This window comes from Rhamphochromis longiceps, linkage group LG12 (genome assembly GCF_057381845.1).
Source record: "Rhamphochromis longiceps isolate RC_006_pf linkage group LG12, R_longiceps_female_GT1.1, whole genome shotgun sequence".
NCBI classification, from domain to species: Eukaryota; Metazoa; Chordata; class Actinopteri; order Cichliformes; family Cichlidae; genus Rhamphochromis; species Rhamphochromis longiceps.
Window position 1 is genome coordinate 3,033,060 of NC_140568.1, and position 22,206 is coordinate 3,055,265.

Consider the following 22,206-nt stretch of genomic DNA (forward strand, 5'->3'; position numbering starts at 1 on the left):
AGTGCCAAGTGCCACTGACATCATGGGTAGCAATGTAACTTCGTACATATACTTTGATATTTGAATGTACTCTGCACTTGCAGTATACTTTATTAGGCTATTTCATGCTGTTTGCAAATGTTGCATTTTGTACTTGTAGATAAAAGTACCAAGCAGCATACAAATGATTAAAATAATCTCCATCAATGATGAGTACTTTCACTCCTAAAGTGTATTTTGATGCTTAAATGTTTTCTCTTTGCAAAATGGTTATTCAATACTAAACAATGTTTAAACTCTTGTGCAGCTTGTTTTAATGACATACACTGATATGAGAGCACAGGGCCGAACCTTCTTCATGCCTCAAAACTGTCCTCAGTGTATTTAAACAAATATTCTTATTTCCTGTGCCCTCATGTCTCATGTTTGTGATGTACAAGCCCTTAAAAACAATCCTGGAAACACTTGTAGTATAATGTGTATTTACAGATACTGTGACTCTGATCTCTCAGCTCCTATGCAATACCCAGATAAGCAATAAGTGTGACCCATGTGGACAGTAAACAGACTCCCTTCGATTTTTCTTAGTTTTCTGTATATTTCCTCCTCCTCATCATCATTGAGAACATTTTAATATCAGATAAAGACAACACAAGTAAAATGCAGACAAAATGCAGGTTTTAAATTATAAAAGCTGTCCAAACCTACCTGGTGTGAAAAAGTAATTGCCTTCCTTGTTAACTGTAATTAAGCACACTGTTTGTAAAGCTGAGTTTCACCAGCCAATAAATCACATAACATTCTCTGTCTGACAAAGTGAAGTAGGCTAAAAGATTTCAATTGCAATCACATCATGATCTAAAGAAACAAATCTGAAACAAAATAACTGACTTCTATCATTCTGGAAAGGGTCGCATTGAAGGTGTTCATGAATCAACAATAAGAAAGAGACTTGACAAAAATGGCATCCATAGAGCCACAGAGAGCTCCAAGGGAAAACCACTGCTCACCAAAAAGAACAAGGCTCATTGTAATGGAGGAGGTCACTTTAAGAGGGATGGACTTGACCTCCTGACTATGAATGATGTAGATGATAAGGTGCTGACTCTATGAATCCACAATCTCAACAGGGTTGTCCGATAAGAACAGATGGCGTATCCACAAAATCCACTGCCACTCAGGTATCTGCCGTTCACTCATTTATTAACAAGAATCCGAAGCACACATCCATAATGTGAGTGAGGGGATTTAACAGGCTGTAAAATGCTATATGCCGTGTGGTGAGTGATGGTGTGGTTTCTGTTGGAAAGAACATAAAAGTCTTCCATAATTATGTGAACAGAGTGAATTAAATGTGTAATACAACAATACAAACAATACTGGATAGTGGAACATTCAACCAAAATAAGGGAGTGTCAACAAATGCTAATTTTACTATTTACATAAATCCTAACTAGGCACTTTACATCAGAGCTAACATGAGAAATTAGTGACGGTCCCTTAATGACCGCACGGCAGAGGCTGCTTCGCAGTAAACGGCAGTAACAATCGGTAAACAAAGTATGCGCCAAGGATTAAACAAGGGAGGATAATGGCCGCAGCAAAGAACAAACACGATAAAACACAGAAACTTACAGTCTCATGGACGCACACCGCTAACTAGTGATGGGACGTTCTGTATCGAGGCTTCGGAGCGTGTGTCGAGTAATGGAGGGGGCGTTTCCGCGAAGCGCGTATCGAGGCTTGCTTCATTTATGGGAGGAGCTGAAAATGATGACGTCCGAAGCCTCGCTGCCCGGCTGTACCACGTGACTGGTTCATGAAGTGGTTCGAACTTTGCCGCGAGATATGACAGCGATATAAACCCCTCAGACTTCATTCAAAAATGTGGGTGTTTGATGGAGAGTTGCGGTTAGAGAGAGTTTGGAGACCGTTTGAAGGTTTATGAGAGTGAGGAGAGAAAGTCAGGAGAGAATGGAGCCAGCTAAGAAGAGGAGGATGTCCTCCCCTGTGTGGGAACATTTTGATCTTATTCCTCCCAACAAGGTATGTAAATTTCTACAGAAGATGTATTGTCATGATACTGATGGTGCAATACAATTTATGTTGAGCTGTCTTGACTTTTGTACAAGGTGAAGTGTTTGCTATGTGCCAGGGAGCTGGGATATAACAACAACACCTCATCCATGCTTAGGCACTACAGAGCTTTGCATGAGAATAAGGGGGACACCGATTGTGGAGCAAGACCAGGTGAGCCATCAAATGCCATGATAATATAGCATGCAGTAATGTTACTAAATGATATAACAATATTATACAACTGTTATAAGTTACGTGTGTGATATTTATATTTGTGCTTTATCTTTATTGTCTTTCCTCAGGAGAACAATCTCAAATAGATGAAGACCTGGTTAGCATGGTGATTGAGGACTCCCAGCCATTTAGCATTGTGGAGGACAAAGGATTCAAAAGATTTGTTAAATCATTAAATCCCAGCTATGTTCTCCCCACTAAAAAGGACGTAAAAGCAGTGAAAATTTAGTTTTTACAGAATAAAATGTGAACAGGCAGGACTGAGGCTCAAAGCCTCAGTGTGTAGCTGTCCATACCTCAACGTTACAAAAGCACAACTACTGTCCACACCCCAACCACACCTCACCTCACAGTAAATGATCATTTCCATTTCAAGCATTTCCAAATAATCATTTCCCATACTGCCACTATAAATATACACAGTATGCTGCCATCACTACAATATACATGTTTTACACACTCCTTTTGTTGTTGACATTTACAGGCTGTGTGCAAAATGCCACACTCTTCAAATTCATGCCAGCTATTATTTTTACGTCCAGTAGGTGTCCTGCTAGAGCAAATGAAGCTTCATGAAGCTTCGCGTTGGGGTGAACCAATTGGATGAAAAGCTTCAGTGCTTCATGGGGCTTCATCTGCCCATCACTACCGCTAACAGCATTAGAAGGAACGAAAATCCACACGGTGAGTAAACTCTGCTGACTCTTCCCACCTGCAGCTCCGACCGAACTCTCTGCGTCGACGTGTGCGTAGTGATGAGGTAGAATTGTGTCTTCTGATTGGCGAAGAGAATGGGTTGCCTCACCGCTCATTGGCTAAACGGCAGCAGTATGCTGATATCTTACTCCGCAGATGTGGCTCCGTTCATGAGTTCTGCGAACTGGCTGGCCTTTTGTACACTCATCTTATGTCTGTGAAGGTTCTCAGTCATCCAGGTCATCGTAGTCAAAGGAGCTTGCAAAGAAAAACGTCTGGACTTCTTTTGGCACAGAAAAGAAGATCAGACACCAGCGAGGGAGGATAAGAAGGACAGACGCAACAACATTGTCTTGTATCAGAAAAACTCAGGAGAGTTTTCTCCAAGCACGACATCCCAGTGCATTTCAGACCTAGCAACACACTCAGACACAAACTGGTTCACCCGAAAGACAAAACGCCAAAACACAGACTTAACAATGTGGTGTATGCTGTACAGTGCAGCGAGGAATGCTCAGACCTCTACATCGGAGAGACCAAACAGCCACTTCACAAGCGCATGGCACAACACAGAAGAGCCACCTCCACAGGACAAGACTCAGCAGTCCATCTGCATCTAAAGGTCAAAGGTCACTCTTTCAAGGATGCCAATGTTCACATTTTGGACAGAGAGGACAGATGGTTTGAAAGAGGAGTGAAAGAAGCATCTATGTCCACTGTGAGCGACCATCTTTGAACAGAGGCGGGGGTTTACGACACCAACTCTCTGCCATCTATAATCCAGTTTTGAGATCCCTTCCCAGACGCCTTAACGCCCACTCACATCCTGGGCCATCTGACCTCAGGAATTCACATGATAAGGTGGGGCCAGGTTTCACAATGAACACACCCGAAACTCTGGCTGATTGGGACCCACACCCAGTTTCACACCTTGGCTCAGGCGATTAGAGGATCATCAGGGGGTCCTTTTGTCCCTCTGTGGGGGGAAACTCCCACTAGGTTTATATCTGGGACTCTCCACCATTTGACCTTAGAACTGAAGAAGCTTCTTGGATGAGAGGTGAAACGTCTTGAAGCAACTTAAAGAAGTCCAGACGCTTTTCTTTGCAAGCTCCTTTGACAAGGCTCATCTTACATTTGCCAAAAATATCTTGCTGATCTCCAAGATTTGGGGAAAATATCATGTAGACTGATGAGGCAAAAGTTATAAAAAGAACCGTCAGCAGTTCATCCATGCACGGTGCTGACACTGTCATAGTCTGGAGCTGCTTCACTGTTTCAGGATGACTTGCCATCATTTATGGAACCATGAAATTTGCTCTCAATCCGAAAATCCTGAAGGAAAATGTCCAGCTATCAGTTCACGTCCTTAAACTCAGGGCGCACTCGAGTTATTCAGCAGGGCAGTGATTCAAAACACACCAGCAAGTGCACTCCTGAATCACTCAAAAAGGACGAAGAAGAAGGGTTTAGAGTAGCCTAGTCCTAAAAGAAATGGCTTGTATTTGTATAGCACTGTACTTAATCCCTAAGGACCCCAAAGCGCTTTACATACTCTTATATTATAACATTATAACACAAATAACACAGAATAATCGGAAGCAGTCCAAACAAATATCAGACTTCTGAAAGCTGCAAATAAATGCATCAGTTTAAGAAAAGACTGCAGAACACATTCTGTATAAAGCAGTGTTCATGTCTGTCTGCCCTCAGACAGAGCACACAGTGTTATTCTGTCTGTACTGTCCAGGATTCTACATTTTACCACGATGTTGACAATATTTCCCCAGCTGGAAATATGCACCGTTTTTGTTCCCCTCATTGTTTTTTCATTAGGTTACCTGGCAATTCCCTACTGACTCTCACATCCTCTACACACTATCATGTGTCCCTGACATGTGTTACTAATAAAAGCAGGTCCGTTGTCAACAGAAGATGCAAAGCATACTTTTTCACACTAAGACTAGAAATTGGAACAAGTTTCTCCATGTGTTTACAGCTGACGCAGTTCAGAGTAGACTACTTCTCTCCAACATTATTTTAATATAAATGAATCCATCGGACAGAAAGATGATTTTGGCCCCTCACAGCATTTTAAAATGTTACTAGCTATGCTGGATTGTGTCTTGAGTACTGGACCAAATAGTGGCATAACAGGACAAAACAGGAACTCTTTGAATTCACAAGTAATATCTGCTAATACACACACACTGCATCTCCTTCTTTGTGTAGTTTGTCATCTGCAAAAGGACATGTCTCTTCTTTCATAGTGAAAGAGCAAATGTTTTTCAGGCCACACGGGTTTCATTAAGTCACCATTGAAGCTCCTGCTCACTAAACATAGCATGTATATAAAAAAAATCTAGCTTTCAGGTCTGAAACGCGACGCCAAACATGATGGCTTCTTTGGTTACAGTGTTGCCTGAGACCTTAGTGCACTTTTCTGATAAATTTAAGGTTGTTTTATGTCACGTAAAACACCATGAAATTAATTTAGTACATTTTGGTCCTTTTAGAATCAGAAAGAGGGCTAAGATGACACACTGTCGGGTGGCCCTGTGTTATGGCTGAAAATTTAGCACCATATGTGTCTGCAGTATTTCTTAGTTTCATTCTCTGCATATCAGTGTGGTGGCAGTAAAAATGTTCAGCTCCATGCTCAATGCAACTTTCCAGCATTCATCCATTACACAGGTCAGCAGGCAATAATCATCACAGGTACTTCTCTGTTAGTTATTTTCACAATGATTTCAAACCTGTACTTAGTTTTTCTCCAGGACATCTAGTTCTTCTGATGAACTTTTTTATACATTTTGTGTTTGTTGACCACTATTTTTGGACCAGAAGTCAAAGCGTACAGCACAAAAGGAAATGAAGACTTATTGGTAAAAGCGGTCTGCTGTTTGCATGGGTATGTAAGGACGATGGTTTTCGACTATGCATGTAAGCAACCAAGCTTTAAGCTTGAAAAGCATTCAAGTGGCTCTGTGAAAACTTAATCAGCTGCATACTGGGAAGTAAACAGAAAATGTGCTGCTGCATGTCACTGAAAACCCATTTCCTACATTCACATTTGAAAAGTCTGTGAATGGTGAGTAACAAAGGAGAGCGTTTCCAACATGATATTCAGCTAACAGAGGGTTGCTACCGGGGTTTCTGGAATGAAACTATGCTGAATGCTTTACTGTGACAATCCAGATCTAATATGGTACAAAATAAAATCATGCTCCATGCCTTTCTTGACATGACTGGAAAATAATAAAGGCACATGTAGAATCTGCACCAAAAAAATGTAGGAAAGTGTGTTTAGGTCATTTGCAAAAACTTTTTATGTTGCTTTGTGTTATGTGCTGTGCTTTGAAAAGCACCAACAAGGCACTGCATTCTGTTGCTTTTCAGAGCTTACAAGACATATGCCTGTATTTTATTTAGCAGACTTCAGTCACTTGGCTACAGCGTCAAATGTACATGGAAGAAGCAAGTAGTAAGGCTAAATCAGAATCAGAATACTTTATTAATCCCGAGGGAAATTGAAGCCATCAGGAGTTGCTACAAATTGCAGTTCCTCTAACGAACACTTGAAGCTAATTCCAAAAGAATGTTAATGTCAATAGAATCTTACATAGTAACTTTACTGCATTAAATGGTGTGTGTCCAGCTTGGTGCAGAAAATAGATTCAAACCCTAGAGATAGTTTTCCCCTTCCTTGCTACTATATGGTGGATGAAAGTATATTTTAACATTCATCCACACATCCACGTCCACATCTGGCTGCTTGACTGACAGCATCCCAACAGGCAGCCGTAGCAAATCAATGTGTACTAGGCCTCACTTTCTCTACCAGAAGAGAAAAAAAAGAGTCAAAATTTTGATATTAAAGTTGAAAATCTATTTTGAGAAAAAAAAAAGTGTGTAAAAAATGAAAAATGTGTAAAAATGTGGAGATTACAGTTGTTGTTTCAAGACAAACTGCTACAGTTGCTACACTTTCTGAGCTGTTGAAATCCTTCTTCAGAATCAGTTTTAGCAACAAGAAAGTATTTAAACATATTGTGGTGATGAGTATAGGAGTATATAAATGGTTACATCCTCGTGCAGTAAAGTGGATTTATGATGTATCACAAGACAGATCCGAGACGACAATCTACACAATCAACACAAGGCTTTTGTAGAGAACAGCGGAGGCAGTTTGTCTTGGTTAAATTCTCAAAATCCTTTTTTTAAGAGTCACAAAACAGACAGAAACACAAGACAATAAATATACTTTGTATATGAAGCACCCCTCATAAAATCAGCAATAAGAAATTCATCCTCTGTGTGTGGAAACGGAGGTCTCGGGCTCATGTGGTCTGATGAAACTGCAGATTGCAAAAAAGTAAAAGAGTTCACAATTCACATTAGTTTCTGTTACAACTGCTTTTTCATTGCATGTGAAAAGCTGCATACTGCAGAGGCATAAGCGTTACTGTGCACTCCTGACACTTTTTCTTTGGTCGAGTTTCTAAATGTGTTTTAATGAAGAACTCTATTAGAACGTAAACAGAAGGAAGATTTGATTAACTATTTATCAGTTATATGGCAGCAGTCTTATCGTTGTATAGATCCATTCACTGAAAAATCTAAAGAGAGCTGAAACAGAAAAAAAGGCTGCTTTGACTGACGGGCATCCCAACAGGCAGCTGGCAGTTTCACGTCATCTACACAAGGCACATTTAAGGAAATTGTTACTTTGAGTCCTGACATAGCTGGCAGGAAAAAAAAGCTGCTGTCAGTAGTTGTCACTGTAGAGCTCCGCCCCTAACAACTCTACATGCTGACACTCCTCAAGAGAGGCAGTCATTGTGTTACTGGATACAAATTACTGAGGATAACTTCAGCTCTGGTAAGATCTTTAAAACAATTGCAATTACAAGAAAGTACAAGACTTACATATTTTACTTTGCTTTTGCTTTAAAGCATGTGGTTCATTCATATATATGCGTCACATATGTATGATTGTAGCCAATGAAATCTTTCACATTTTCATGTAAGCTTAGAAATAACAAGAAACTGTGAGAAATTACACAAGTACAGTTCTAACTGTAAAAGTAAAAGAACATTAATATTTCAGACTGTGGACTAATGAGCAAGAAGATGTACTTTAGTGCTCCTCCGAACCAAAGGTCAAATTTCCTTGAGTTAAGGAGATGAAACTGATTTTATCAACTCATTGTTCCAAAAAACACTCTTAAATGTAAACAGTTATCGTGGACAGTATGGCATCTAAAAGTGTCAGAAGAGCTGTTAGTTTGATCTTAGACACAAGGTTGGTAAGAGTTAAGCACGTGAAGCTGTAAAACTCTTTGTGGAAACTGAATCAGTTGCATCAAATGCAGGAACAGGCAGACCAAAGGTGAGCTCACTATTGGAAGATCAGTTCAGTGAGAGATAGAAAAGATACAGATACAGGGTTTGATTCCACAAAAAAGCACAGGTCCTATCAACAGGTGGTGTTCTTAGAGGAAAGTCTTCAAAACACTGTTCAGAAAGATAAAGCAGGACAAATGGCTCATGCAGACAAAGACATCCAAACATTTTACAAGAAGAAGCAGCAGCTCAAGATTCAAAACTGCATATAGGTTAATAGAATTCTTCCAAAAATTCTTGGATCCAGATCTCTAAAATCTCTGAAATCACAGGCATCATGAATTCTACTAACAGACATGATTTTTACATTACCTCTACCAGGGAGGTTAAAGTCTGAAGACAGAAGAAGACAAACATAACTGCATGTCACCTGACCTTAGCTCCACTGAACACTGACGCTGTTAGGAAAGCTGCCACATCACGCTGGGATGATGTCTGAGTCACCAGAATCTGGAATCCATGCAGCTCTTCACTCATTACTACAGCACATAGGATAGTGCAATTCAAAATGTTCAGACAGGATCATAGAAAGCCTGACAGTAAGAAAGTACCAAGCAGTTAATAAGCCTATTTAAGCCTGATGCATACAGGAGACATTTATTTATTTGTGAATAACAAATAAGAAAAAACGCAGACTGTTGTACTCAGACAGGCAGTTTCAAAGCTGAGCCTGAAGTCATATCAGCATGGGCAACAAGGGAAACTGCTTCAATCTCAAACTGTGCTGAGATTGAAGCAGATTGAAGAGAATGTGGCCGGATTTCTTAAAAGTTGTTCATTATTCATTCAGCATTATGAATAAATAATGAAAAAGAGTGCAAGGGCAATAATATAGAAAAGATTCAGTAAGAATAAACAGATCAAAGGAAAAAAGAATGAATAAAGTGAGATTAACATGAGGCACTGAAACTGAATCTGTTGAGTACTTTACTCTTACTTTTCTGAAGTGGATTGTTTGAATGGTTTCAAGGTGAACCATGCTGCTGTGCAGTTTTACCACAGTAAAATGTCAGGAAGCCTTGTTTTGGGGAAGCAAGATGATGGACACGGATGTGTAGGTGTGTTTATAAAGGAAAAACAAACACACACTTCTCAGTTGCAGAACAGCATCAACAAAATGAAAGGATTTCTCTCCACGAGCTTTCTCTTTTTGGGAGGAATTGGCTAAACATACTGCCAATTCAGAGTTCAAACAAAGGCTTTGGGAGCCTGAAGTGACTGTCACTCACAGTCCTCAATAAACAGGAGCAGATGGCATTAAATGGTTAAAATAATAATCCAGAAGCAGGACAATAATACTAATATATTTGCATGCTGATTGGTCAGTTAAGGATTCCTAACAGCACACAACACTTCAATGGCATTTGATTACCCAGTTTATCTCAACTCTATTAAACAGATGGTAAAAATTGCCAGTAAAATGTTACCCCGTGTAATTTAAGGCCTCATTTATTTTCAGCAATCTCTTGATCAATCCCAAGGAGGGTTAGGGTTGCTTGCGTGAAAGGGTGAATGAGGCAAGTTGTGTAAAGTGCTCTGAGTGCTGGGTTAGAGTAGAAAAGAGGCACCGGTTCATTTACATTCAAATCAAAACAGCCAAAATCTCAACTAATAAGCTTTTAAAAAAACAAGCAAACAAAAATCACCTAGAGAAGTGTGGTGGTTATGTAAGCCCCAATAAACCCCAAGCAAACACACAAGGTTACAAAAACTGAGATGTGCACAACTGGCCAAAACCATACCAAAATGTGACTTGCACCAGTATGTGTGTCATTTTGGGGCAAGAACAGTGAGTACAAAGGGCCCATTTATATTCACTGCTGCAACCTTGTGTCACAGTCACTTGTATTTAAAACCGCCATTGAGGTACAGGAGCCGCTGCAGTATTATCCTGAACAACAGGTGTCGACACTCAGACAATATTGTCACACAAACGCTGATGTAAAAGAGGAAGAAGTCAAAACCAGAAGCCAAGAATTTGTCATGTGTTTGTTTTTCACAAGGTCCAGAATTTTCAAACTGTTCCAACGTCTCCCTCTGTATGTCTGTATGTCTCTGCGCGGGAACATTAAACCGACACAACCATACACTTGCGTCTTGCCTTGGTCGCCACAGCTGAACAGCTTACAAAAAGATACACATGGTGTGACACCCACGACACAGGCAACGCAGTGAGCATAACTACCCATTACTCTCTTTGGAGCCAGCCTCAAGCGGTCAAACTACAGCTTTTGCCACATGACTGTGTTGTGATGATTGCTTTGTTTTCTCACAGGTGTAAGGAACTCAAAGATGCCTGGTGAAGTTCTCTCTCAGCTTGGGAATAACAGCAATGCTTCTGACCTTTGCCTGGCGGAGAGTCAGCATGTGTCCATCACCATCCTGCTCTGCCTGGTCTTCTTCATTGGCTTCCTCCTGAACACCTTCAGCCTGTGGGTGTTCTGCTGCCGGTTGCCCTGCTGGACGTCTGGAACCACGCTGCAGTTCCACCTGGCCCTCAGCGATGCCATCGCCACACCAGTCACTCCCATGATGGCAGTTTACTTTGCTATGGGTAACAACTGGCCATTCGGTCAGTTCCTGTGTCAACTCAAGATTGCCCTGCTGAGTTCACATTTCTATGGCAGTACCATTTTCCTCACTCTCATCAGCATTCATCGGTATGTGGCTGTTGTTCACTTCAACAGGAGCTCTTGTATAAAACGGAAGGAGTTTGTCAGGAAGCTCTGCGCTGGAGTTTGGTCTCTGCTACTGATCCAGGCTCTGATCTTTGCTTTTACTCTTCCTACCACCACAGAAGGGAAAAACAAACAATGTCTCTCCATTCATCAGACCAAACTGACAGAATCCTACTTTGTCATTAACTTTATCCTGTTTATCTTCGGGTTTTTACTCCCTTTCTTTGTGTCTGCTGCATGCTATAGCCGTCTAGCAAACACCTTAACTCGCTTAAACATTAGCACAGCTAAAGGTCTGAAAGTGAAGGTGAAATCTCAGAGGATGATAGGTGTGTGTCTGGTTATATTCGCTTTGTGCTTCCTGCCTCTGAATGTGGTACGGACTGTAGGAGTCATATTAAAAAAATACTACCCGCAACAATGCCATCTTCTCCTTCAGTTTGAGACAGCATATTACGCAACCTGGATTTTTGCGGGAGTAAACAGCTGCCTGGATCCACTGTTGTACTACTTCGGTTCGCAAAACTTTCGAGATACCTTCCAGTCTTTCAGGAAGGGGCAGGTAGACATTCAGAACAGAAGTGATTCAGAAATGACTGGAAATTTCTAACATGTGGATATGACATGGATATGACTGGTATCTGAGTCCCAAGATCCAGTGTTGGCGGAAGACTATGTTTGAAATTCCCATTTAGAAACAACACAGATGTTATATAGTTAGCTGGTTTACAGTGAAGATCTCTCTACGTACCCAAAATATTAACAGATATCACACAGTACCCATCTTTTATCTATTATTTCACAACTATCTTATACACAAAACTATTTTCTGTATTTTTTCCTTTTCTATATATATTACTAAATGGTGGTGGTAGTAATCACCATATTTATGAACTGCACTGGGGACCAGCGAGTGGGTGGGATTGTTAATAAACTTACAAACCATACAGCAGACATTCATGATTGCATCCCACCAAACCATGACAGTCTGTATTATAAGGGATTCTGGAATGATCTCATGTATTCTAACATTTTCAGTATCACCTGTGCGTTTCCTGTTGTCACATGCCAAACTGCCAGCAAGAAAACCATGTCATGTGTTGCCACACCACACTCCAAGTTTCACATCCAGACTCCAGCCTGTGGTTAGACAATAAAAGCACCTAGGTTAAGGTAAAGGAAAGACCATGGTGTGAAACTAAATGTTGGCTCTGAAGTCACTGTGTTCTCTGTGTATTAAAGTAACTGTCTTATAATAAAAAACAACTCCATATCTTGGTTGTGCAAGTTTTATATTATAGAAGACACAGAAATAATGTCTTTAAAATGGGTTTTCTTTATTTTAACCCTCAAAAAAGTTCAAAGAGACAGAATTCAAAAATATAATTAGTGGGCCCATAAAAGAGGTCAACTAAATATAACTCTAATCAAAACACAACTTCCAGAAACTGAAACAAAGTTGACACAATTTAACTCACAAACTGGCCTAATCGCAAAGACACAGGAGGGTAGATTTTATAGTGGTCGGCATTCAAAGCCCCCAGCCCTCGGCCACGCCTTTTGCCCAGACAGGAAACAGCCACCGCCCCAAACCAGGTAACTCAAAGAAAGAAAAACATAATTAATATAACAAAAAACATCTTTAGAAAAACCACACAATGCCATTATGTGCACGCTTCATTAAATTAGTGTCAGGTTTAAGTAAAAACATTAATGAATTATATTAGTGAAGCAACTGCAAATCAAACTAATAAAGTGAATGAATGGACTTGTTTTATCTATGTGTGGCTGACGCCATCACACAATCACTCACACTGTAACCCATACAGCAATGCTTTTATTGTGCTAAGAATTTGATATAATAATTCCCAGTGCACCACTAATTTCCCATGCCCATTGATTCTTTGACTAAAATGCTCCAAAAACTAACAGACTTTGCCTTTGCAGATCTTAAGATCTTTGCAAATTTAAATTAGTCCTTCCCCAATTTAGAAAAAGGTCAGTTTCCTCTCCTTCCATAGCACAGATGTGATACACAGAAGCAGTTTCAATATTAGTAACACAATAACTGTGGGTTTGTGAAATATTGCCTTAGCTCAAGTCCCAAGAGTCCAAGACTCTGTAACACTGTTCAAGTGACATTAACAGGCACTGCTGCACAGACCACTGTTGTGTCAGGTGGCCTCAACAAAAAAGATATTGAGTGTGCCAGCAGAAGTCAAATAACCACAAACTAAATGCTGGTGTGTTTCGAACTGACAAAAATATGGAGAATTGGAAAATGCAATGGCCATTTAATGACCCAGCACTCCAAACCACAAACTCCATATTATATTCTAACTTGGGGTGCATTCATCGGAGTGTGAATGTTGATTAGTTTGCACTTGTGTTTAGAAGTGCTTGTGAGACTGGGGGTGAATGAGGCATGTTGTATAGAGCGCTTTGTGAGTAGAAAAGAATCTATACCATATAAGAATCATTCCATTTACCATAACTTACTTCGATTATCCTCTTAATACATTCTTGTAGTGACGCAATAATCAGTGCCCAACACATGCACTGTCCTGAATAATAATGTTCAACTTCAAGAAAACTATTTTTTATTGTGACAAACACAGAAAGCATTACAGAGGAACAGACTTACATACTTCGCACATAATAATTTGCCAAAAATAAAAACATCTGTAAGGCAGAATGAGCCTATTGTTATGTGAAAGTTAGTGACTCATTTAGCTTCTTAGTGGTCGAAAGTGAGAGGCTGGCAGAACCGCTTCCTTTTCAGTGTTACTTTACACAGCTAATCGACACTTGCACTTTAATAACAAATTACATGGATGCATCAATAGTAATAAGTCATTTAAAGGCGGCAACTAGCATTTACAGACAGGTATTCCTAGAATAATCATTGCGTTCCATTAAGAAATACTTCTATCACCTAAAGCCTGTTTACGAGCTGAGCTCAGGAACCTGTAACTTAGAGGAGCCACAAATATAATGGGTCATTAGTGCAAACTACTTTTTGCAATCTGATTGGATCCTGTGGTGTCTAGGTTACTTAATCTGATTGGATCCTTTTATAAATTATTTGTCAAGCACATCAAAGTAACAGCGACCAATATTATTTCTGCATAGCTGATCTAGTTGCAAGTCCATTCAGACATGGGCTGTGTGACATTGCTGGCTTTAGGAAGGCTATCCTAGCTGCTATATGGTCAAAGGCAGGTTCCAAATTAAGTTAGACGTTCAAATTTCCAGTGAGAATGACCCCAAACTCCAAGTTAATGATCAAAGATGGCAGAAGTGCAGATGTGTCCTTGGGGATCAGGACAAGTCTTCATGCTGGAGACTGTTTCCTGGATATCTGTGATGGTTACTGGATCCTGTTCAGGGAGGTTCCTGCGGTCTGCTCTTAGCTCCACTAGCCTCTAAGCACTGTGGTTATGTCTTGAATCTTTCTCCCATATTCAGCACACACACAAATATATACTGTTACTGTTCTTATTGTGTTGAAGTGTATACACACTTGTGCTGCAGGGACATTTATTTTTAAAGAACAGAATTCCCACCATGTGCCACATGTCCAATACACTTATAGTGAAGTTAAAGCACGTGAACAAAGGGGCAAAACATACCTGTTAGCAGAAGTATGAAGGTGCGCAGGAAAATCTGATGTACATGGTAAACTGCACCGACGATAATTAGGGAGGAACAAACACATCAGCCTTCTGCCATTTTGGATGAACGCTCACGCCCCCGAGAGAACGCCAACTTTATTAACAGCCACACACATGTAAATCACACCTCAAACATAAATAAACCCTCTGGCTGTTTCCATAATTGAGAGCATTTTCTTTCTTCATGTCAACACCCCCACTTGCTCTCATATTATGACTCTCTTAAGTAACAAAAACACATATAGGGTTTCTCAGCCGGTGCTGTATACCTGGTTAATGTCCAAACATAAACTTTTCAAACTTGAACAACTTAACTTTTGTTGCAGGTTTTGTCATTACATCTGCTACCATCTCTTCTGTTGAACAATAATCCAGAGTTACTTTTCCTTCACTCGCAGTTGACCTTACAAAGTGGTACTTTATGTTAACATGTTTACATCTCTGTCTCGTTACAGGATTCTTAGCCAATCTTCATAAACCTTTGGCGGTGCATATTCTTGTCCATCGATACCTCGTAACAGTTACATTAGGTACAAACACTCCTGTAGGTAGGGTTGCAGCTACAGCCATGTACTCAGCTTCACAGGTAGATGATGCAACAGTAGGTTGACTTTTGGTTTTCCATGAAATCAAAGGACCATTTAGAGCCAGACTTATACAATAACCAGTCGTACTACATCTGTCTGTTACATCAGCTGCCCAATCATCACTGTATGCCCACAACCTCAGTTCTTCATTGTCACGTTTTCTGTAACACAGTTCTTTCTTGGATGTTCCCTTCAGATATCTCAGTACATGTGTTACTGTGGTGCATTGGTCTTCAGTTGGCTCAGTGAAATACTGTGACAGTTTACTGACTATAAAACTCAAGTCTGGTCTTGTGCATGTAGCCAAATAGATCAGACTACCACCTGCCTCTCTGTACCTCTAGATTAGATTAGATTAGATGAAACTTTATTAATCCCCTGGGTGGGTTCCTCCGGGAAATTCCTCACTCATCTTTTCTGCACCATCAGTGTAGTTCAGTGTTTTCTCACAAGGTGTCAGTCTTCCTGCATGTTGAACCTTTCAAGTATTTTTTTCCACATACTGTTTCTGTGACATTTTTACACAGTTATCGCTCTGGTCAAAATCTATTCCAATGAAATGTCTCAGTTTACCCAAATCCTTCGTTTTGAATTTTGCTGCACAACAGTTAGTTCACTTTCATCACTAGTAGTGATGATCAGGTCATCTACCCATATTATCAAAATCCCACAATGGTCAGTGGGATTTTGCACAAAGTTGTTCTCACTCAGATATTCATGCAACACCTTGTTTTAGCCCATAGCTCTGTAACCATATGGCGACTTTTTCAACTTATACACCCATTTTTCATTTGTGTCAGGTTTCACCTCATAGCCCTCAGGTTGTTCCATGAATACCTCCATGTTCCATGCGTGTAGATAGGCAGCTTTAACATCCACCTGATGTAAAAGCATGTTTTCTTGTGCATCAACACTCTGATAGTAGTCAGGTTAGCAGAAGGGGAAAATCTTTCTTCATAATCCACACTTATCTTCTGACTGTATCCTTTAGCAACAAAACGTGCCTTGTACTTCTCAGAACCATCAACATTGTTTTTGACTGTGTACACCCATCTATCATCATGTCAGTTTGTATTTGTCTCTACTCTTGTTTTGGTCTCAAACTTCACCAGTCTATGCTTCTGTACTTTTCTAGGTAGTAGCCCATATAAGCTGGACTGTTCCTGTCATTTGTGGCACTGCCCTCTGCTGTCTATTAAACAAAACTCTGCCTCCCCTCTTTGCTCTGCAACTCTGGTGCACTTAGTGCCGTCAGCCAACTCCACGTAGTGTGTCTTGGTCTGGAAACTGTCGTCAAATTTTCCGAACTTCGTTATATCTGTAATAATATGCGAAGTTGCCCCTGTGTCCACCATCAGACCCTTTTTGTTGATGCCACGTTCTGACTGGAACTCTGTATCCTTGCTGCTTATCCAGAATGCGTAGTCTTTGCTGCCCAACTCCTCGGAAACTTTTTGTGCATTGTTCTGTTGCTGTCTCCGTCTGCAGGTTGAGTCCCAGTAAGTGGTTTTACACTATTTACACCACTGCTTGCACTGACACATCTTGGCTTTGTGTCCCTTTAGTTCGCATCTGAAACACACCATGTCTCTGTTGCCGGCTCCCCGGTCATTCGAATGTTCAAACATGGGTTTGTTACTCGGTCGTGCACGTCCTTTCATGACGTTGTCATCTGATGCTGCAGCGTGCATTTTCTCTGTGTCTCCGTAGCTTCGCAGTTTGGTTTTGAATTCAGCAAAAGTCAATTCAACTTTACTTGGATAGCAAAAGGTTTGAATGATTCTGGCAGTCCCTTCAAAACCATTGCAACCAATCACTCAATGTTTCTCCAGCATTTCTCAGGGCTGTGATAGCTGTCTCTGATCGTATCACATACTCAGTCACAATCTCACTGCTGGACTTTTGGGGCGATCGTGGCTCAAGAGTTGGGAGTTCGTCTTGTAATCGGAAGGTTGCCGGTTCGAGCCCTGGCTTGGACAGTCTCGGTCGTTGTGTCCTTGGGCAAGACACTTCACCCGTTGCCTACTGGTGGTGGTCAGAGGGCCCGGTGGCGCCAGTGTCCGGCAGCCTCGCCTCTGTCAGTGTGCCCCAGGGTGGCTGTGGCTACAATGTAGCTTGCCATCACGTGTGTGTGAATGGGTGGATGACTGGATATGTAAAGCGCTTTGGGGTCCTTAGGGACTAGTAAGGCGCTATATAAATACAGGCCATTTACTTGCATAATAGGTTTTTTAAATGCCCAGCGCCTTCCAACATCCATGCATCATCCGCAGCTTCTCGCATAACAAGAGACAAACTTTTATCACCCAGAAACTGGATCAGCTCCGCGTAGGCCTCTGCATTCCTTGCTCCGTCTTCTTCTCCCTCCACGTCGGTAGGCTGCTTCAAAATAATGTCTTTTAGTCCTTGCAAATGAAGGTGGCCCAAAACTTTGGCTGCCGTAGTTACTCCATCAAAAACTAGCCCAGACCAACGGCTATTTGACTCAGCGGCTCGTCGGCTCATGGCGCTATGGTATGCTGATCCTCACCGAGCACGCTGTACGTTGCGACATTTCTCTCTATGTGGCAAAAAAACTCTTTTAGAAAGGTTCTTAGCTCTCTGGGTCCATAACCTGTTAGCAGAAGTATGAAGATGCGCAGGAAAATCTGATGTACATGGTAAACTGCACCGACGAGATAAACACATCAGCCTTCTGCCATTTTGGATGAACGCTCACGCCCCTGAGAGAGCGCCAACTTTATTAACAGCCACACACGTAAATCACACAAATAAACCCTCTGGCTGTTTCCATAATTGAGAGCATTTTCTTTCTTCATGTCAAAAATACCTATGAAACATCTGCAGTGCTCACCACAGCAGTACATGCAAAAGCAGTGAGAAAAATCACTAGTTTGAAAGCACCGCCTGCATGCTGCCATGTAGCATCATAACTGCAGCTTAGTGCAGTCATTTGACTGGAATTTACTGGCATTCTGCATTCACTGTTTCAATGTCAGCAAAACAGGAAGAGACTTCAAACTTGTTGGCTTTTTATTTTCTGCTAGAATAAATTGTGTTTTCAGGCGCTCAAGAGCAAAACAAAGTTAGCCTTTGGTTATAAAACAAAGCTCAATATATTTAGTAAAAGTAAATCTATCACTAGTCTGTGTTGCAACTACACTACTACTACGAGTATTGCTTTTGGTGAGTGGAATAACATTCCATTATATTTTTACCCATTTTCATTCATTCATATGCAAAACAATTTTCCCCATATAGTGTACTTAACACAAAAATGTAAACTGAAAAATGAAAATATAGAAGTGCTAAAAACTGAGTTTCTAATGGGCACTTAAGGCTCATTACAAGTTGTGCTTGTTTTAGATAGTTCTCAACAGTTTCATTAGGGTGGATTTCATCTGTCAAGGCTTAGGGGCATTGCTGCTTTGATCTACAGATATCCTTACACTGGCAACTGCACTTTCACTCCAAGTAACTGAACTGGAACTCTCCACTGTGTTTGTGGTGTCAGTGTGTTGTGTTAACATTTTAATATAAAACTAGCTGACAAACAATTTGTCAGGGTTTACAAGGAAATTGGTAGCAGGTTTATCCAGTTAAAGATAATTCACAGGTGGCATCGAACACTGCAATAATTGCAAAAATGGAACTTGATACCGATGGACAATTGCTGGAGATGTGATGGCCAGGGTGCCTCGATTCTACATATTCTATGGAGCTGTTGAGGATGTCTGTTACCCACCAGCTCGATAGCTGACCGGGAGGTCGAGGCTCACTAGAACCGGCGAGAACACCCGACTCCTGACACATCGTTTTCTACACACCCCTGCCCCCTTGCCCACCCATTTAAAGTTCAGCTTCACAATTGGATTTTATTTAATATTTAAGTGTTACTTGGAGAGCTTTTTTTTTTTGTCTGTTTTGGGTAAAAACCTCTCTCGAGCCTCCACCTCATGAAAGAATGTCTGGAGATTGTCTTTTGCCTCCGCCAAACACACTGCACCACCCCTCCTCTTCAGCAGAGCCACACCTTTGCCACAGGAATGTGAAGTAATTGAAGAAATATTTGCAGCTAAAATTCGATTCATAATAAAACAGTATCCTACATAAATAAAGTTGGGCTTTAAAATAAAATTTAAAAAAAACCTCCAAGCCATTCTCTTTTTCTTTTTTTTTAAGGTGCCCAATGAGGCATTCTCATTGCATAGTTCAACTTAAACTAAAACTCCAATGCATTTCAGCATACAGGCCTGCATCAAAGATTTAACCAACACACTAGATACTAGATTTTTTCTAGTGGTGTTCCACCAACAGGTGTCATGGTCTCCCAGTCCTCCTGTTCCAGTTCACCCATTTCTCTCTTTTGCTCTCTCTCTCTCTCTTATATCAGTATGTGTGTTTTTCAAACTTGTCTGGCACTTTATGCAATGAGACCTGATGCGATGTTGTGCCAAAGACATTTTTGCTTTTTACAAGATGAGCTCTATAAATTCTCTATGGGCTCCTTGAGTTTGTATGTTACTTTTATCTGTTTATTCATTCATTTCTACACAAAATGTGTAGTATGACAATGTCTAAGCTGACAGGCAAGAAAATAAAAAAATTGAAGATAGGAGAAAATAGTAGAAAATATTTTTTAAAAAAAAGGAAAGAGCACTAATACAAAAGCATGATGTATCGCTAACTGCTGTACCTGTAAGAAAAAAACAGAGAAAGAAAGAAAGAAAGAAAGAAAAAACATACAGCACCTTCAACAGAAAAATATGAGCACAGGAACACAGATCAACAATCAATTGATAATAAAGGTGGCAAGCCAAGGAAGGATACAGGAGATTCAAGGCATCCACAGTCCCCAAGGGTACCTGAAGACCTGAGCCCACACATCTCAGAGGCAAGAGAAGAAGGGAGGCTCCACATGGCCCACAGCCAAAAGGGCAAGCGTCCCAGTGAGCCAGACGCAATAGGCAATCCCACCAGAGGCTACCCAACCTGACGAGGGCCAAGGGCAGGGGCCCAAGGCCCAAACTGGGAGCTGATTCAACAGAAGAGGGCCTGAAAGCTGAAGGCTCTGCCTCCCACACTACTTTTAAATACAATAGGAACCACAAGCAAGCCAGCAGCCTGAGAGTGAAGTGCTCTCATGACAGACACTAGGACAATGCTTCGTGGGCTGCCTCTGTTGACCGACATGCCGAGCCTCCGACAGCGTGCAGTGATGCCTTGGTGTTCGGGTCCCCCACCCGAGCCGGAGATTGATGGTGAGCCAGAGGTGGACTACTACAGGAGGCTGAGGGAGCGGCTGCGGGTGGTTCATAACTACACCTGCCAGGCCTAGGCCGGTGCCGGAGTACGACAGAAGAGGGCCTACGACATCAGGTGCCAGTGGGGGAGCTTTTGTGCTTGGTGACAAGGTTTGGGTGTACTGCCCTGTCCTTAAGAGAGGAGTGTCCTCCAAGCTCTGCAGTCACTGGCAGGGGCCGGCGGAGGTCGTGGAGCGACCTCCAGAAGTGGTGTACAGGATCCACATGCTGGGCCCGAGGGGTATGGTGGTGTGGCATCAGGACAGACTCTCACCGTACCGACCGCTCGCTCAACAGTCGCCAGGGCAGGGGATGCTAGTGGCACCCCATGTTCTGATCTGAGTGACTCTTCCCCTGCCGGTTGAGATCGGCCGGTGCGCCGAAAGATGACACCGGGACATTTGCAGGACTTTGTGTTGGGTAATGGGGTTGTCGGGGATGACTGACCCCTTAGGTGGGGGCGGGTCAGGGCTGTTTGGGTTTTATTTGGCAGCTGTATTCGGTTGTTTCAGGCGGCAGCGTTATGTTCCCACGGTTACCACGTGACGCGCTCTCTCTGCGACCATGTTTTTCTGTGTGGGATGAGAGAGTGCTGTTGTGTCGTTGTTGTTGAATGCTAATAAACGGCTCCCTGGCTAACTCGGGGGAAGCAAGACAAAACGACACCTCTCTCTCCTCCTTGTCTGAGCAATATGGTTTGGTTAAAGATGTTTTGGTTAAACCTTTTGCCTCTTCACCAGGTAAGTCTACCTGTCTTGTAAGCAGCCCAAAAACAAATATCAGAGGTGAAAAAGACAAGTCTATTAATATCTTTCCCCCCAGTAGGATATGCCCAGAATACCTCACCCAGGACGAACCTAGGAGGCATCCTAGTCAGATGCTCAAACTGCCTCGACTGGCTCTTTTTGATGTGGAGGACTAGTGGCTCTCTTCTGTGCCCATTTGAATGACTGTACTCTTCATCCTATCACTGTTGGAGAAAGGTCTCACTAGTTTGTAAATGTTCCCTTTCACTCTTTTTGCAATCCCTCTGTCACAATTTTCCCCAACAGTTGTCTCTTGCACTCTTCTTTATCAGGCTGAGCCTGAGCCATCTGCCACGACTGATTGGGGATGAGGGTTGGGTAATCTGAATAAATAATTTCCTTAGGGATTATTAAAGTATTCTGATTCTGATCTGTCTTGCTACCTACTAGATTTCCCTTCTCTGCAGTGCATACTTTTTCCATTTCCAAATTCTCTGCCACCTGGGCCACCTCTCTACAGATCACAATGTTGTATGCAAGCATCGAAGTCTACAGGGACCGATGCCTAACCTCATCTGTCACCCTATTTTTCACCACTGAAAACAAGAACAGGTTTAGAAACAGTTCCTAATGCAATCCAGCAGCTGTTACTTTGTTCCATTAAGTCATAAGAATGTAATCTGCAAGAGCACTCCCTAATGACATCAGCACATTATACTACATTGCATAAATGTCACTATCTAAAGACAATGTTGGTATCATTGATAATTAATTGTCTTTGACATACTTAACTGTTTTAACATAAGAACAAGGTAAGTATGCGG

The 22,206-nt window shown here is 41.5% G+C and overlaps 2 protein-coding genes across 3 annotated transcripts; both read left to right on the plus strand.

Annotated features, from left to right (window-relative positions):
* Positions 1-1,271: 1,271 nt before the first annotated feature.
* Positions 1,272-12,330, plus strand: LOC146656581 (P2Y purinoceptor 2). Of its 2 annotated transcripts, XM_085424344.1 has the most exons (3): positions 1,272-1,641; positions 2,951-2,976; positions 10,670-12,330. In XM_085424344.1, exons 1-3 carry the CDS (start codon positions 1,571-1,573, stop codon positions 11,680-11,682), a joined length of 1,110 nt encoding a protein of 369 aa, XP_085280470.1. In that variant the 5' UTR covers positions 1,272-1,570; the 3' UTR covers positions 11,683-12,330. The 2 variants fall into 2 exon arrangements, with proteins under 2 accessions (XP_085280470.1, XP_085280471.1); XM_085424345.1 differs by lacking the exons at positions 1,272-1,641; positions 2,951-2,976 and adding an exon at positions 7,814-7,870.
* LOC146656582 (uncharacterized) lies at positions 1,926-2,944 on the plus strand. Its single transcript, XM_085424346.1, has 3 exons — positions 1,926-2,025; positions 2,112-2,229; positions 2,361-2,944. Exons 1-3 carry the CDS (start codon positions 1,954-1,956, stop codon positions 2,519-2,521), a joined length of 351 nt encoding a protein of 116 aa, XP_085280472.1. The 5' UTR covers positions 1,926-1,953; the 3' UTR covers positions 2,522-2,944.
* Positions 12,331-22,206: the final 9,876 nt, after the last annotated feature.